The sequence below is a fragment of the Eurosta solidaginis genome, chromosome 1 (genome assembly GCF_040869045.1).
Source record: "Eurosta solidaginis isolate ZX-2024a chromosome 1, ASM4086904v1, whole genome shotgun sequence".
NCBI lineage: Eukaryota > Metazoa > Arthropoda > Insecta > Diptera > Tephritidae > Eurosta > Eurosta solidaginis.
This window is the reverse complement of record NC_090319.1, coordinates 324,793,662-324,809,682: the sequence shown is the minus strand read 5'-3', so window position 1 is coordinate 324,809,682 and position 16,021 is coordinate 324,793,662. Positions and strand designations below refer to the sequence as shown.

Here is a 16,021-nt window from a genome sequence, read left to right as displayed (position 1 = left end):
AGCGCTGAAATATTTTATGGCGTACAAAAATTTTAGATTTTGTTATACCAATTCTACAGTTAAATTTATTTATTCTTTGGCAAAACCCTGTGGGTTAGGGGAAATTCTGACAACCCTATTCACCTCGATAAATGACCAGATCTACCTTCCATCTGTCGAAGCTTACTTTTTTATCCCTTTGGACACAACTTGTGAGGCCCTTTCACCATCTTCCTTTAGCGTAAACTAATACTTTATTTGACAAAAATCGCTCGAAGATCTGTCAAATAACGAACCAGTTAGCGTTAACTGCAGCTGATGGAAACGCCCGCTGAAATTCGCCAAAATTCATCAATTCTTTTAAAAATTGCTCACTAGCCTAAGATAGAAAAAAGAACCAGATTTGCCCAAAAAATATCACAGTGGCATCTGTTATACGAACTAACAGTGAAAAGTGAGCGAGTGATCAAAATCATTGTGAATCAATTGTGATTCACAATGATCAAAATGGTTGGTGTCGCACCAAACAGGGTTAGAACTACTGAAGAGAAAAATAGTACTTAATCACAAAATAAATCGTAGCTAAAATCATAGTTTCGTCCTCTTTTCAACTTTTTAGCATAAAATCTTTCGCGAATCAAATTTTGCAGCTATTGCTTTTTTTAAGTGAAGTATTTAGAATAGTTTTTGATAAAAGCAAGACTTTTAATTTAAGCATTGGCAATTCAAATTGTATTACAGAATTTTTCCTGTTTACTTACCCTTAGATTACCTTGAAAATTTCCATGGCGGAACTATGCAAGGGCGGCAGGGTGATATACATACAAACATAAATAAAAATTCCTTTGTTTTTCGACGTGTCAAGGCATACTTTATACATAAGTACCAACTAGCTGATTTCCGGTCGTCCAGCTCCGCTACACGGTTGCCTCACAATTGTCCTTTCCAACTCCATTTGGTCCGCTGGTCCTTTTTTTTCCAATTTTGGTCCTTTTTAGGCTGTAATCACGATTGTTTGTTTTCACTGAGGAAAAAATGTTCCACACTGCCCACAAAATTTTCCACACCTTCATTAGCCCTTATATAATTTATAATTTACCTCAATGGATTTCTTACAAAAAAATTGATGTCAACAAAATGTAGCTGAACAATGGCACTTTACCTAGCACATAGTTTAGCAAAGTATTCGATCTTGAAGCAGACCAGTTTTCGTTAATTGTTGGTGAAACAAGCGGTCAATCAGAAAATCTTGTTTTGGTGGCTATATATTTCGATCGTTTATCAAAAACTTTTCGTGATAGACTTTTGTCACTGTTTGAGATTAAAAAAAGTTGTTGCAAATGCACGTACATCTCAAAGTAATTTGACGGAGTTTTCCAATGATGAAGACATTCTTGTATTGAAAACAAAATAAATTAATGAGACTAATTTATTTCATATTAAGTGCACTGTTTTGTTTATGTTCAAGTTATGCGATATGCTTCGATAGGTAATGAGAATTTTAAAATTTTCTCACACAGCACAAAAAAATTTAATGAGTTTTATGAATTCCAAGGCTATTATGTTCTTCACACTGGGATGCGACTATATTTTCTATTTTTGTCACTGAAAGTCAATAGCATTTCCACTATACAACCCTCAAATTCAAAGCAGTTACAGAATTAAAAGTTTCTATATATTTCCAACCTGCACTAAAGAGATCAATCAGAAAGTTAGTCTGCTGATATTATTTCATCAATATGAAGCACCTTTTGAGTAATTCTAGGTACAATTATTATATCAAAATATTGGATATTTAAAAAATGTCAGTTTACATAATTTAGAATACTAGGTATCTTAACCCAATGAATATTTTTATTGGAAGTAAGGCAGGAATATTTTTGGAAAGCGATAACTTAACAAATGCTCAACGTAGATCTGATATTCCCTTTGCAAAGCCCCAAAAACTTTAATAATAACATTGTTAATAATAACTAATTTCTTGTACCTCGTCAAATGGAATTTCGACCATTACTACACAGTTCAAACTTTTAAGACTTTTCAATAGTAAATCTTAGGACTGTGGCTAGATTCAATTAATGTGAGTTTTGAAATGTACATTTTTCTCCAACACAAATTTCATGGAAATAATGTACATTTCAAAACCCGCACTTACTGAATCTAGTTCATAGATGGAAAAATTGAACGTGAGGGTGCATTGGTAAATGGAAGAGAAAATAATTGAATTTAAAAAAAAAATCGGAGCACCCAGCTATTGGAAACAATTTTTTTTTTAACTTTTTGTCTGATTTTATAATAAAATTAATACAACCGAGCCCTGGAGAAATTTAGTTTAAGAATACAATTTTTATGTAAATAAAACAGAACTAGTTGAGCTTGCGGCTCGGGTTTGCTCTGAGGTTTTTCGTTAAAGCAATTATTTATATAAGGCTTTTTGTTAGAATGAAAGAGTGTGTGACTTTGCACTTTACCACAACCTGAAATCAAAGATATTGCAAAGAAATCGACATACTTGTGAATTAAAACTACAAAAATTTGGTCAATTTCTTTGAGATTTGGTCCTTTTTTTCAATAAATTTTGGTCTCAAATGAAAACATGGTGTGGCAACTGTGCTCCGCTATTAAAATTTCTTTGATGCGTTAGTTTGTTATGCGTTATTAGCCGTGTTTTTTTTACACGCGTATACGTTTCGTTTGCGCGTGAAAAAAAACGCCTATCCTCGCTTAGATAATGCTTAGGAGACCCATCTAGCGGCTGTGGTTAAACAACTAGCTACAGACACAGGGTGTACCGAAAAGCGGAGACACAACTAGAATTAGTGTAGAGGGTGGAACAAAGACACATATTTCAGTTACATCTGAGTATAATTTGAATTGAAATTTAGTAGGACAAAATTTATGCGCAGCAATTTCAGAGGTGTATTTAAAGTTTGTCGCTTAGCAGTCCATATCAAGTTTAAGTGTAAACGAATATACGCGTGTTAAAAAACACGGCTATTGTTGCTCCTTGTCATGTTAAAATCGTAGTATATTACGAATAAAACACAAATTTCGGTCCTAGTTCAGAAAAGGTAGCAAATTTGGTACTATCGTAGTAAAGTTCCAACACTGGCACTGAGTTCGTTGTTAGACGTTCGAGTCGATTAGCAACTAGCAACTAGGACAGAATTCAGTTCCACAACTTTTCACATCTTGAAAATAAACAAAAGTTGCGTATATATGAATAATAAATATCGTAAAACAGCTTAAATATATGTAAAATTGTTTCTCCATGTGTATAAACATAGATTGCGTTGCATAAAAGGTGAATAATTGTGGTGGTGATTATCAATTTCACGATTGTGATTGTGCGAAGTATTAAAAAACGTAGCGACGAGTACTCAAAAGAAAGCAAAAGGTAAATTTTCATTCATTAAAATGATGTTGCACGCTTAGGTAAATTTTGGATCGTATTATTTGTATTTAGTCTAAAAGGGTTTTCAGATGCATTTTGGTGGCGAACGACTACCTCGGTTTTATTTTATTAATAATCTGGCGGGTTTAGTGAATCTTGTTTGGAAGCTTTTGCAAATGCAGGCAACATCCGAACCCGAGCATGTTCGCAAGACGTGCTCGACGAAGAGCACAATTCCTGCAAGTACGAATCAACCAGTTCACCATAACTATGCAGCTAATCACTGTACCAACAAACAACTTAGCCGGTTGATTTACGCGTAACTGGCCCATGTATCTACCAATTTGCTCCGGCTATAAGGGGCTTGTGCATATCTCATAACTATCAGTTCCGTAAAACTTAAAATGCCCAAAAGGCAAATACAGGGGCTGACAAAAGTATTTTGCATGTTATCAATTCGAATGCTGAGTTTAATATCAACCCTATCTCGGCTGTCGCTACAAAAACGCATTAACTCAGAATTTGTTTGAAGAAGGCCCCAACTCAATTTTTTTTATATAAACGCCCCAGCTAATGTCAAAATGTTTTGAATTTTAGCTAAGATATTGCGTTTTTCAAACAAATTTTGAGATAGGGCGTTCTTTAATTTTCAACCTCACCTACGCGAGGGGAATCCTGTTAGAAATATGAATGTATCATAGCGATAAGGTTGCTTCCCAAAGGCTTATCGATGTGATGGTCCTTTGCCGGATACAGATCCGGTACGCTCCGGTAACAGCACCATTGAGGTGCTAGCCCGACTATCTCGGGAACTATTTATATGGCCACGTTAAACCTTCAGGCCATCCCTCCCCACCCCCAAGTTCCATGAGGAGCTTGGGGTTGCCAGAGCCTCGTCTGTTAGTGAAACAGGATTCGCCACGGATAGGTGAGGTTGTCAATTGGGTTTGGGGAGCTATATATTCCGCTGGCAACGTGAAGGGTTGCGCTACACAGCCCCTTGAATCTGGTATTTTAGTCGCCTCTTACGACAGACATACCTACCGCGGGTATATTCTGACCCCCTAACCCGCTGGGGGAAGACTTAAGATGTTTACGTTCTTCAATTCGAATTTTTCACAATTATCCATTCAGGAGGTGGCAGTGTGAAAACTTAGCGTTGTTGTTAATGTAATTTTAACGACAAAGATATTTCCGAACGTTTTGAGATGTGTTATCGGTATTGATGGTCTTTAGCCGAAAATGGACCCAGTACGTTCCGGAAAATAGAAACATTAAGGTACTATCCGGACCATTTCAGGAACGATTTGATATGACCACTTTGAAACATTCACTTCCCTATTATTGTTATTAACTGTTCAGGGTATATGAGCCTTTCAATTGCTGCATTTCTGAACAAGTTATTTCCTTGTACGTTGCTATGTATCCCATTTTCGTTTGTATTCAGGCACGCCGGATGATGATGCAAACGGCTCTGCTAGAAGATTAAATCTTAACACAGTCGAGTACAAGTGATGGTCTCATATCTGCCTATTATAATGCCTTACCGCCTAACTATACAACTTTATTTGTAAGTGTAACAGTAATTCGCAAGTCACGGCACCCAAATCGGTCTCTAATCAAATCGTTCCCACAGCAGTTGGGCTAGTATTTAAATATGTATAGTAATAATCGAATGTGCTCGGATCTGGCCAAGGACTATCATAGTACATTGGCTTTATTGTTGTGATTTTCTTCGGATTTCGATGTAGCCTAAATCCGCTACAAAGCTTCAACGAACGCCAAATTATATTTGAAACCATTGTTCAGTCTCTAAGAGACTATATCGACACCTTAGTGAAGCGAATGAATAACATAATTCCGGCTAACATAAATACATAACTCAGACACGACTAAATATATGTACATCTACCCCAGCGGGTTAGGGGGTCAGAATATTCCCGCGGTAGGTATGCCTGTCGTAAGAGGCGACTAAAATACCAGATTCAAGGGGCTGTGTAGCGCAACCTTTCAGGTTGCCAGCGCAATATATAGCTTCTTCAAGCCCAATTTTCAACCTCACCTATCCGCTGCGAATCCTATTTCACTAACAGACGAGGCTCTTGCGACCACAAGTCCTCATGGAACTTGGGGGTGGGGAGGCAGGGGATGGCCTGAAGGTTTAATGTGGCCACATAAATTGTTCCCGAGATTGTCGGGCTAGCACCTTAATGGGGCTGTGGTACCGGAGCGTACCGGATCTGTATCCGGCAAAGGACCATTACATCGATAACACTGCCCAAAGCCTTCGGGGAGCAACCTTATCGCTACAACAACAACAACAACAACGCGACTAAATCCTGATAAGAGAAAATTCGGACACAAAATCCCGCCCCAATATGAATATTGTTTTTTTTTTTTAACTCTCTGGACTGTGCTTGTTGGAATTATGGGGTGAACCCAGAGAGAGATGTCACCTTATCTCGGCATTAAAATATGTAGGAAACATAACCAAAGCAAAAAATTGGAAAGGCTCTGCCTGAAACCAATTAGGTTTAAATGTATGTAAAATTTTATAAAATTTTTTTTTCCAAAAATTGCATTGTTTCTTCATATAAACTTCCTCAGTAAAACCCGCGCGTCATCATGTCAGCTGGCCTGAGCGCCTTGAATTGCGATCTACGTTCGTACTCGCGGCTTTGGCTCGGAGAATTTATTGAACTTTATCAACAAGAAGAATGCTTATGGCATCCCAAGCATCCTGATTATAGCAATCACAGGTAAGAAAGATATGTTATAATTAAATTTTAAACAGTAAATAATAATAACTTTGAACCCTTGTAGTGTACGCAATAGAGCCTATGACAGGCTGGTTGAAAAACTTAAAGAAGTTGAACCAAATCCTGATCGTGCTATGGTTGTGCGCAAAATAAATTCATTACGTTCAGCATTTAGACGGGAATTTCGTAAGTCTAGTACAAAATCAAACTACGAAACCCGTCTATGGTACTATGAAAAGCTGCTATTCATTGCCGGCCAGAATCCAAAGCGACCTCTCTCCAATCCTGTTTCCGTACGTGATGCTAAAACGCCGAAACGTTCTTTGGCAATAAGTTTCGATGTTGATGATTCTATGGAATTTGAGGAAGATCACGCTGTGGAAACAACGAATGTATCACAAAATGAAAGTCTCAATAATTCAGTACAATCGACTGAATTAAAAACCGTTACAATCTCAACAGATGATTGTGTTATTATAAAAGATGAGGATCAACATGTGCAGCAAGCGCCGCCCCAACTACATCATCATCAACATCAGCAGCATGCACACCATCAACAACCAGAACAACAGCATCATCAGCATGAATTACAGCAGCAGCATAGCGATGAACAGCACATACAACACGCAACAGTTACCGCACAACCACAGCATACAACAGAAGTTAAAGTCTTGGAAATAACATCATTGGATTCAAACTCGCAACGCGAAATACAACAGGTTAACCTCTTTAAGCTTATTCAATTTATAACATTGACTCTTAACAATAGATTTTTTCATTAGGCTGTTAACTCATTGGAACAACAGCAACAAATACAACATCACCTACATCAACAACAACATCAGCAACAATCCAATCAAACTGGTTCAACGCAAATTGCACAGATTCATCAGCAAGTTCCAACCATACAAATAGCTCGAGAGCATTTACAGCCGTTATTTGGTAATTCATACACAACCACTGCAGCAACTCATCAACATCAAGATGAATATGATGCCATCGGTATAAATGTGGCATCTAAATTACGTGTAATGAATCCAACACAAAGAATTATTGCAGAGAAGCTAATTAGCGATGTGCTATTTAATGGACAATTAGATAATCTTAGTGTTACATCGACATTAGCACAGTGAGAATAGGTTTTTAATATTTTATAACGGCCTAAATACACATAACAGCCATAGTTCAGTTATGTGGGGGTTTTTTTTAGCGTTAAACATTGGAATATTAGATATATATATGACTTTATAAAGGATCGTCGTTTTAGTGTGTAAGAAAGAAATACGTGGGGTTGTCATCAAAGTGTAGTAGAATGCCATGATTAACAAATAAATCATCGGTGTATGTTAAAATAGGTCACATTAAATATAAGTGTATATATCGACTGCTGAGGTGAATATCAAGTTCTTCAAAAGTTTGCGGAGATAGGTCGTTTTTGAGACGGCAGGCGAGACAGGTAGATATTCCAATAAGTAGTCGATATGTAAGTAGCTTCCTACATAGAATTTAGAAGATTGTTCTTAATAAAATTCACCTTGCTGGGTGATTTCGCAATCATAAGACGACTCGAAAATGACTAATTCGTACGCTTGCAAAGTGATATATTGGGTATAACAAAATATATACCGACCGCAGATGATTATAAATAAGAGAAAATTACCTTCAAGAAGACTGCCGTGCTAGGTACCATTTTTGCCGACAAAATAGTCTTTGATTATCCGAGAATGAACTCTTTTTCGTATAAATACACTGCAAAATCTAGGCCGGTATCGTCTTAAATGATCATGGATGCCAAACCAATTTCATTCAAATGATGTCAATTTCTTTATAAAAATTGTAATTAAACATGAATCTAATGAGTACGTATGGTCACAAGTAAACATATGGCATTAAAAAAATTCAAAATTTCCGAGCTATTGTGTTTTAAAAAACGGATTTCGTTCACGGATCATATAACACGCTATTTGACCAAAAAAGAGAATTTTGGTAAGGAGGTAAAAGTCATGAGTAAAGTACTTTCTACGTTTTTCGAAGTTGACCTCCAAGACCTAGATATTGGCCTTCGATGTTCGAAATTGGGGCTCTCCTATTACAAAATTAGCACACGACGATGGTTACAGGACATATTTCTGAATCTCACTTCTTTGTCAGTTGGGGTTTGAACCCGAAATCTCCAACATTCATACTTCATATTAGTGTAAAGACCTCTATCTACTCAGCTATATGAATTATTTTTTAAATTTATTTTGTTAAAAACTTAAGATTTTTAGAAACTTAAGATCTAAGTCTTTATACCAAAAACTGGAAGGACTGGTCACGCGACCCCTAAAGACTTCAGAGCGATATGTCAGACATCCTTGCAGCTGAAGACACTCGAGAGGTTAATGGACTCCACATTAACGGAGTCCTTGGAGGGAAAGTTGTCTGCATTCCAGCATGCGTATATGAAAGTGAAGTCAACGGAGATAGCCTTCATGCAGTTGTCTCCCAGGTCGAGAAATCCTTGGCGTTCAAGGAATTCACACTCATAGCCTTCTTCGACATTGAGGAAGCTTTTAACAACGTTACGCCCTCTGCGATAACTGATGCACTAACCGGCTTGGGCCGATTCGGGGCCAGTGAAACTTGTTCAGCAGTTGCTGTTGCGAAGAAAGGTTCATGCCGACCTAGCTAGTTCAACGGTGGTCAAACACATACGGAGAGGCACCCCGCAGGGGGGGGGGGGGTACTTTCTCCACTTCTATGGGTTGCCACACTTAATGAGCTCTTTGTTCTTCTTGAGAAGGACGGATGCAGCAAGGTAATCGCATATGCAGATGACCTCGCGCTGTTAGCGGGAAGTTTCCGCAGACACTATGCGATCTAATGCAAACTAAGCTGAGACTGGTGGAGGACTGGACCAGAAGTAAAGGTCTATCGGTCAATACAGCTAAAACTAAACTGGTTTTCACTAGGAAATATAAGATTCCTGTGTTGCAGCTGCCGGTGCTAGCGGGTACGACCCTGACGCTTAGGGACTCTGCCAAATACCTAGGAGTAATTTTGGATAGGAAACTATCCTGGAGGGAAAACGCTCAGGAGCGTGTGAGGCAAGTAACGGTGGCACTGTACAGCTTTAGGGGAGCTACTGCACGAAGATGGGGACTATCGCCGGATATTACCCTGTGGCTCTACACTGCCATGGTTAGACCAATCCTTCTTATACGGGGCTTTGGTCTGGTGGACGAGCTTAGATACAAAATCGAACCTACGAGTATTCCAGAAGGTACAAAGAAGTGCTCTAGTCTGCGTGGCGGGCGCTCTACGCACCACCCCTGCGGAGACGATTTTTCTACTCCACGGCTGCGAGAGTTATCCGGCTGGAGAGATAATGTGGTTGGCCATGCAGCCATCCTTAAGAATTTGGATTCGCCTTCGTCAGACTATTGAGCTCCGGCTGCATTTTTCTATATGAAGTATTAGGTTGTTATCACGGATAGGGATCATTGATCGAAGGAGCCACCGGACCTGAGCGATAGGCTGAAGATTTATACTGACGGCTCCAAACTGGATAAAAGGGTGGGCAACGGGGTCTTTGCACCTCAACTAGGGTGGAACATATCCTTTAGCCTACCCGATTATTGCAGCGTCTTCCAGGCGGATGTGGCTGCTATAAATGAGGCAGTTGATCACCAGAGAAATGCTGTTCACGGCTATAATAAAATTTGTATTTACTCTGACAGCCAGGCTGCACTAAAAGCGTTTGGATCGGTCTCATGTAAGTCCAGGACAGTAGAGAAGTGCCGCAAATCTCTCAACGAGATCGCTGAGCAAACTTCCCTTAGTTTGGTATGGGTGCCTGGACACTCGGATGTACCGGACAATGAGATGGCTGACGAACTTGCAAGAGGGGGCACATCCGTTCCGCTCACTTTGAAAGGAATTTTCCTTAGGGAAGCGGGTGTGAGATGGAGCAATCTCGTATCCTACTACCACACTAAGCTCGTGTGGCCTGAATGGGACGCGAGACGTACAAGAAGTCTCCTGCTTCTTAGAAGGGGGCATTTCTCTGGTGGGTGGGCCTATAACCGGCCACATAGCAATTGGGAAGCATGCACAACGGCTGGGTGCTCCTTATAATAACTACTGCAGGAGCTGCAAAGACAAAGAAGAGATAGAAACAGTCAAGCATTTTCTGTGCGACTGTCCTGCGCTTTGGCACAAGAGGAAGGAATCTCCCCCCCAGCGGGTTAGGGGATCAGAATATACCCACGGTAGGTATGCCTGTCGTAAGAGGCGACTAAAATACCAGATTGAAGGGGCTGTGTAGCGCAACCCTTCAGGTTGCCAGCGCAATATATAGCTTCTCCAAACCCAATTGTCAACCTCATCTATCCGCGGCGAATCCTGTTTCACTAACAGACGAGGCTCTGGCGACCCCAAGCTCCTCTTGGAACTTGCGGGTGGGGAGGGAGGGAATGGCATGAAGGTTTAATGTGGCCATGTGCCATGTGTGCTGTGGTACCGGAGCGTACCGGATCTGTATCCTGAAAAGGACCATCACATCGATAACGCTCCCCAAAGCCTTCGGGGAGCAACCTTATCGCTCCAACAACAACAACAACAACAGGAAGGAATCTCTGGGATCTCCCTTCTTTGACAATCTTTGTGATCTGGCTAAGTTGGAACCTAAGAAATTCCTGACATTTTCTGAATCGACCTGTTGGTTTGAGTAGGGGAGAGATCCACGTGGTATCACAATGGGACCTTTTGGGCCTAAGTGCACTGGTGCTCGCACCGATGGCCACTCTAATCTAACCTAACATAACCCTAAGATTTAAGTACTAAAAACGAAATGGTACATACATTCTTTTCTCATTTGAAAGTTTTAAGAATTTTTTTGCAAGTTTATATAATACTTAGGTATTGTAAGGGGTGCAAATAATTTAAAAGGAATCGACAGTAATTTTTTCCCTTTGTTTGGAATTACCAGATCCGCAAACTTTTTGGTAATTCTTTATTTTAGCTCACAACTGTTTAAACATATCCACAAACATCGGGAAAGGTATTGCGCTTTGGACCCAGGACTAGACCAGGAAAAATTTATTTCGGTCAAGAGATATAGGCATATCTTCATACGGATGTGTTAACTAAATTAACTTAATTTTGATAACTTTGTTGTATACAGAAAAAAATTGTGTGGAAAGGTGTTTTTCGCGGTAAAATTTTTCATCTCTATATGGTTTTGGACCCACCAGGGTAATTTTGAATAAGCACCGTTTCGGTGCGGTCCGGGGTCGGATTTTTGGAGGAAACATCTTTTGATAGAAGAGAAATTTTATTTTCCGATTTCGAAGTTTTAGTAGTTGTGAGCTAAAATAATTAGTTATCAACTTGGTTTTGTTTGTCTGTGTAGATATTTATACAATTCTTTTTTTGTTTTTTAGATTGGACCCCGACGGATGCCATTTTGCACATTGCAATTGTAGATCTGGTAGCAAAGAACATAGCGTTAACAACTGCAACCAGGCTCGGTGACTCGGGGCAGCTTGAGCGCCGACCATACGCCCATAGTAGTATAGCGTCATCAATCACAAGACGAACAGACTGACTGATTCCCTATCTGAGCTTCGGGGGCGATCTCAAGGCCACAAAGAGGTGGAAGGTTGGCGCAAGGGTGCTCAAATGGCGGACGAGGCGATACATGTGTACACAGATGCTTCCAAAATAGTGGAAGGAGTAGGGTCTGCAGTATACTGTGCTGATCCGGAAATAAACAGATCCTACAGGCTGTCGGATTACTGTAGCGTTTTCCAAACGGAAATAGTAGCCGTAACCAAAGCAGTAGAAACCCTGGAAGAAAATAGCCCAAGCTGCAATCGTGTTAACTTTTTTATTAACAGTCAAGCAGCAATTAAGGCAATAATCTTGCCTAGCACAGCATCTAAGTGTGTGTTAGAGTGTAAGCAGTTCCTGGGGAGAATCGGGACAGGGAGAAGCATACATCTATATTGGATCCCAGGGCATATGGGAATATATGGGAATGAAAAAGCGGATGAACTAGCTAAAAAGGGCGCATCCCTTGAAGCTTGCTCCGTAGACGTCCCAATTAGACTGGGCGAGATTAAGCGAAGGCGAGAGGTGCATATGATTGGCCAAGCGGGAAAGGCGTGGGTTCAGGCGCGGGGCTATAAATTGTCGAAGATTATGTGTAGGTCTTACAAGCTTAGACTAACAAAGTTGCTTCTATCATTAAAAAGAGAGGACTGTAGACTCATGACGGGTATTCTGACTGGACACTGCCTTCTGGCGTCACATGCCTTTAAATTGGGCTTGGTCAGTGCGGGCTGGAGGAGGAAACGATCGAGCACGTTCTGTGCTCGTGCCCTGCGCTTGCCAGGCTAAGGCTCCAGCTATTAGGAGTGATACAGCTGTCAGATCTAGAAGCGGCAAGTGGCTTGAGTCCTAGGAAGCTTCTAGTATTTGCCAAGAGGACGGAGTTATTTTATGGCATATGTCCTGATTTTTGATAGGGTTTTTCAGTTTGGTCGTTGGAGCAAGCTTCTGGTAGCACTGCGGACTCATTCAGTCTATGTGGGGTCCTCATGGACCGACCAGTTCAACCTAACCTTTTTAGATCGGTCATTATAATACCTGCATAGATAAGCTTGAAAAAAAAAAATCTACAATTATTATACTAAAAGAAGGCAAACCACGCCTAGATTTTGACTTAAGTTTTTATTTTTTTTTTTTAATTCAATAAATAAATAAAATGTAAGGTTAATTTCGAAAAATGGTTTAGGTACTATTTTATTAAAAATAGATTTAATTTTCAAAAGAAAATTATTTGCTTCAATATTAAGCTGAGTGCAGTGGACTGTACTTTTAATAGCACAGAAGATTCGAAATTCGAATATGATAAAAAAATATGTAAAATATAGAAATTAAATTTAAATGTAGCGACATTAACAGGAACAAATTTGTATAAAGATTGAGCTTTTCAGAGTATATATACATATTAGAGGTTTACGCCGATCACCTTATCGTCGGCGGCGGCGTGGGCGGCGCGCCGGCCTACGCCGGTGTTCTTACTTTAAAAAGCTTAATTTTTCTATTTAAAAAAATAATATTTAGGAAAGTTTTTGTTTGTATATATTTAAGGAAATCAACGTGTTGGCCATTTCGGAACGATCCGGGGTTTTTGCCTCAAGATCTCGCAGACCGTTCAAAAATTTTCAGGAGTGCCTCCTTGCTGAGGGATTGTCCCTCGTTCGCTTACTCCAGAGAGGCTTCGAACCTAACCCCGGTCTTTGGAATTGGTACTGCTGCGTCTGCTGAAAAGAAATAGAGATACATAAAATAGTCACACTTTTGTCTTTATATCTCGTGCAAAGCGAAGTTTCACCTAGGGTTAACTCCTAATAATCGTCGCGAACACAATTCCTTTAAATCATTTGTGGCTCCTTGGCGGCCACGCACAAAGGCGACTTACGGTTGCTATTAATGGTGTTTTAATACTCATGACTCTCGAGGTACACGGCGCCTCCAGTTGTTTCGGTTGTTTTTAAGAGCTATTCCCGATGTGCGAACAGTAGCAATCCCGACCACCAGTCTTTACCACGCCTCCTGACCCTCACACCATATACCAACACAGAAATTATAGGACTGCGACTTCGAACTCATACCTTCGTTAACGTCACTTTCCTAGAAGCTCTAGGTGTAGCTCCAAAGACTTTCCAACGGATGCTTTTGTCGCGCTATGCTGCCGAGCTACACCAGAGAAGCACATTGAAACGTTAGGGATTGACTATTCAGCCAAAGATGCCGCCCTCGAAATCATAAGCAGTCTAAGTGGATGTCATTGCGTAATTAAAATTTTAAAGGACCCTGGATACAATTTTTAGAATGTAGACCAAAGTTTGCAGACGTTTGTGTTCACAACATTGATTTCAATAGTCTTCGTTAAATCAAAACGATATTTTAGAATGAAAGTCGACCGATTTTAAGTTGAAAGATGTTAACTTCTGTTTTCCGGCCTTATGATATAAGAGCTCATTATGGATGACCGCGTAGCTTCAGTTTTCAGACTAGTTCGACTGTCGACTACGTTAGGGTAGTAGAACACACGGTTGTTGTTGTTGTAGTTCGACTGTCTTGGGAAAGCTTTTCCTTCACCACTGCGTGTTCTTGCGAAGGACAAAGCCGAACCTGTAAATATATGTGCCTACATATTCACATTTGTAAAAGGAGCCGTAACATGTAGGTGATATTTAAACTTGGTTGATAGGCTATAATCAATGTGATTCACTCCAAGGGACTAGTTTTGGATAGGGCCGCCAACTTTAGGAAATCTCAAACCGGGACTTGGGTGTTGAAGGATTATGTGTGAAAATCAAAATTAACATTTCAGACCCTATTGTATAGTTTCGCAAATAGACAACAGATGTTTAAATGTAAGCCCAAGTGATTTTTCAAACCCTTCTCATACGTACATATATCCTCAACTTAAGTATGAGGTAAGAATCATTTGAAAGGAGTGTGTATGCCCCTAGAACCTACTAAAGGATTTTGCGTGACTGATTTCGCTTATTCTTTCAGCCAATCGCAATATAATTTTTTTTAAATCAGCACCTTTTTTGGTTAATTTGCTTTCTTTAACAACTTGAGGACAATATGAAAACATGTTCGCTTTGGGTAATTTTATTTGAATTCATTGTTCATTATTAATTTTTTGAAAAAATATGCAAAGTGAGCATATAAATTTATTAGATATATAACTGTTCTATTAGTGTTTTGTTTTATTAACTTGGTGCATTGGGTGATGCAAAGTCCGTGTTAAGCTGACATCGAAAGCGCCTGTTTTTTTTAAATAACTTTTGAACAGTTAGAAAGAGTTAAATTTCACAATTAGTTTCTTATAACTGGCAGTGATGCGCATCCGTTGACACCACTTTCGACCATATCCGACCAATTTTCGACATAAACAAAAAATGGCCTAAACAGTCTGAAACGAGTAAAAAATATAGTAACGCGCCGGACGCCGCTGCCGCCGCGCCGATATTTTTGACATTCGGCGGCGGCATGCGCAAAACGACCCTGATCGACGGCGGTGGCGGAGTTTATAGGCGACGTATATCTCTAATACATATGTAGCTTGGTTTTCTAATACATATATGCAAGTTTTATCATTTTAAATATCTAATATTGCACAAGCACTGGGGCGTATTTATATTTAGACTTCACTTTTTTTCTACCCTCTGTTGATATGCTTTTGTATAAGGCAAGTAGTACATATGTATGCTTGAGTTTTATTTGTATACAATAAAATAACTTATATACTAAATTTTGCTTTTGTTTATTTTTTAATCTATCATAACTTTATATTTACCAATTATTTATATACGTACAGTAAAGTTTTTTGTTCAAATTTTTGTATAATGAAACATCAATTGAAAATAAAAAGAGTATATTATGTACACGCATTTCACATTTTTACTTTATTATGTAATATCACATCTTCAAAACTAGTCGGATACGTAAACAAATGTTTATAATAAATATTTATATATATTCTGAATATTTATACCAAAACACTAAAATTGGCGCAATGTTCCATTAATGCACCATTAACGACCCTGGGAAAAATATAAAATTTGGCGGAGAAATTAGTGTACGGTTTCTTATTTGATAATTATCATTCCCGTAAAATTATTATGGAAGAGAAGTTCGGCCTAAAATCTCTTCGGAGGTTATCGCGCCTTATATATATATATATTTTTTTAAATTAATATAGTACTCAAGTAAATTGTTGTTGTTTAGGCATTTGGTGATGCAATATAAAAGTCGAAACGCTGTCAACTTTTCCCTAGTATTGGATCAGCTCCACCTTGATCTGGAGTTGGCAGATAAA

At 39.2% G+C, this 16,021-nt stretch overlaps 1 protein-coding gene across 2 annotated transcripts; it reads left to right on the top strand.

The window, feature by feature from the left end:
- Positions 1–3,093: 3,093 nt before the first annotated feature.
- On the top strand, positions 3,094–15,767 carry LOC137237803 (putative uncharacterized protein DDB_G0288537). 2 transcript variants are annotated; one of them, XM_067761985.1, is made up of 5 exons: positions 3,094–3,187; positions 3,267–3,376; positions 5,981–6,132; positions 6,197–6,851; positions 6,915–15,767. In XM_067761985.1, the coding sequence occupies exons 3-5, from the start codon at positions 5,999–6,001 to the stop codon at positions 7,263–7,265; spliced, it is 1,140 nt and encodes a 379-aa protein (XP_067618086.1). In that variant the 5' UTR covers positions 3,094–3,187; positions 3,267–3,376; positions 5,981–5,998; the 3' UTR covers positions 7,266–15,767. The 2 variants fall into 2 exon arrangements, with proteins under 2 accessions (XP_067618086.1, XP_067618085.1); XM_067761984.1 differs by having other exon boundaries at positions 3,124–3,376.
- The last annotated feature ends 254 nt before the right edge of the window (positions 15,768–16,021 follow it).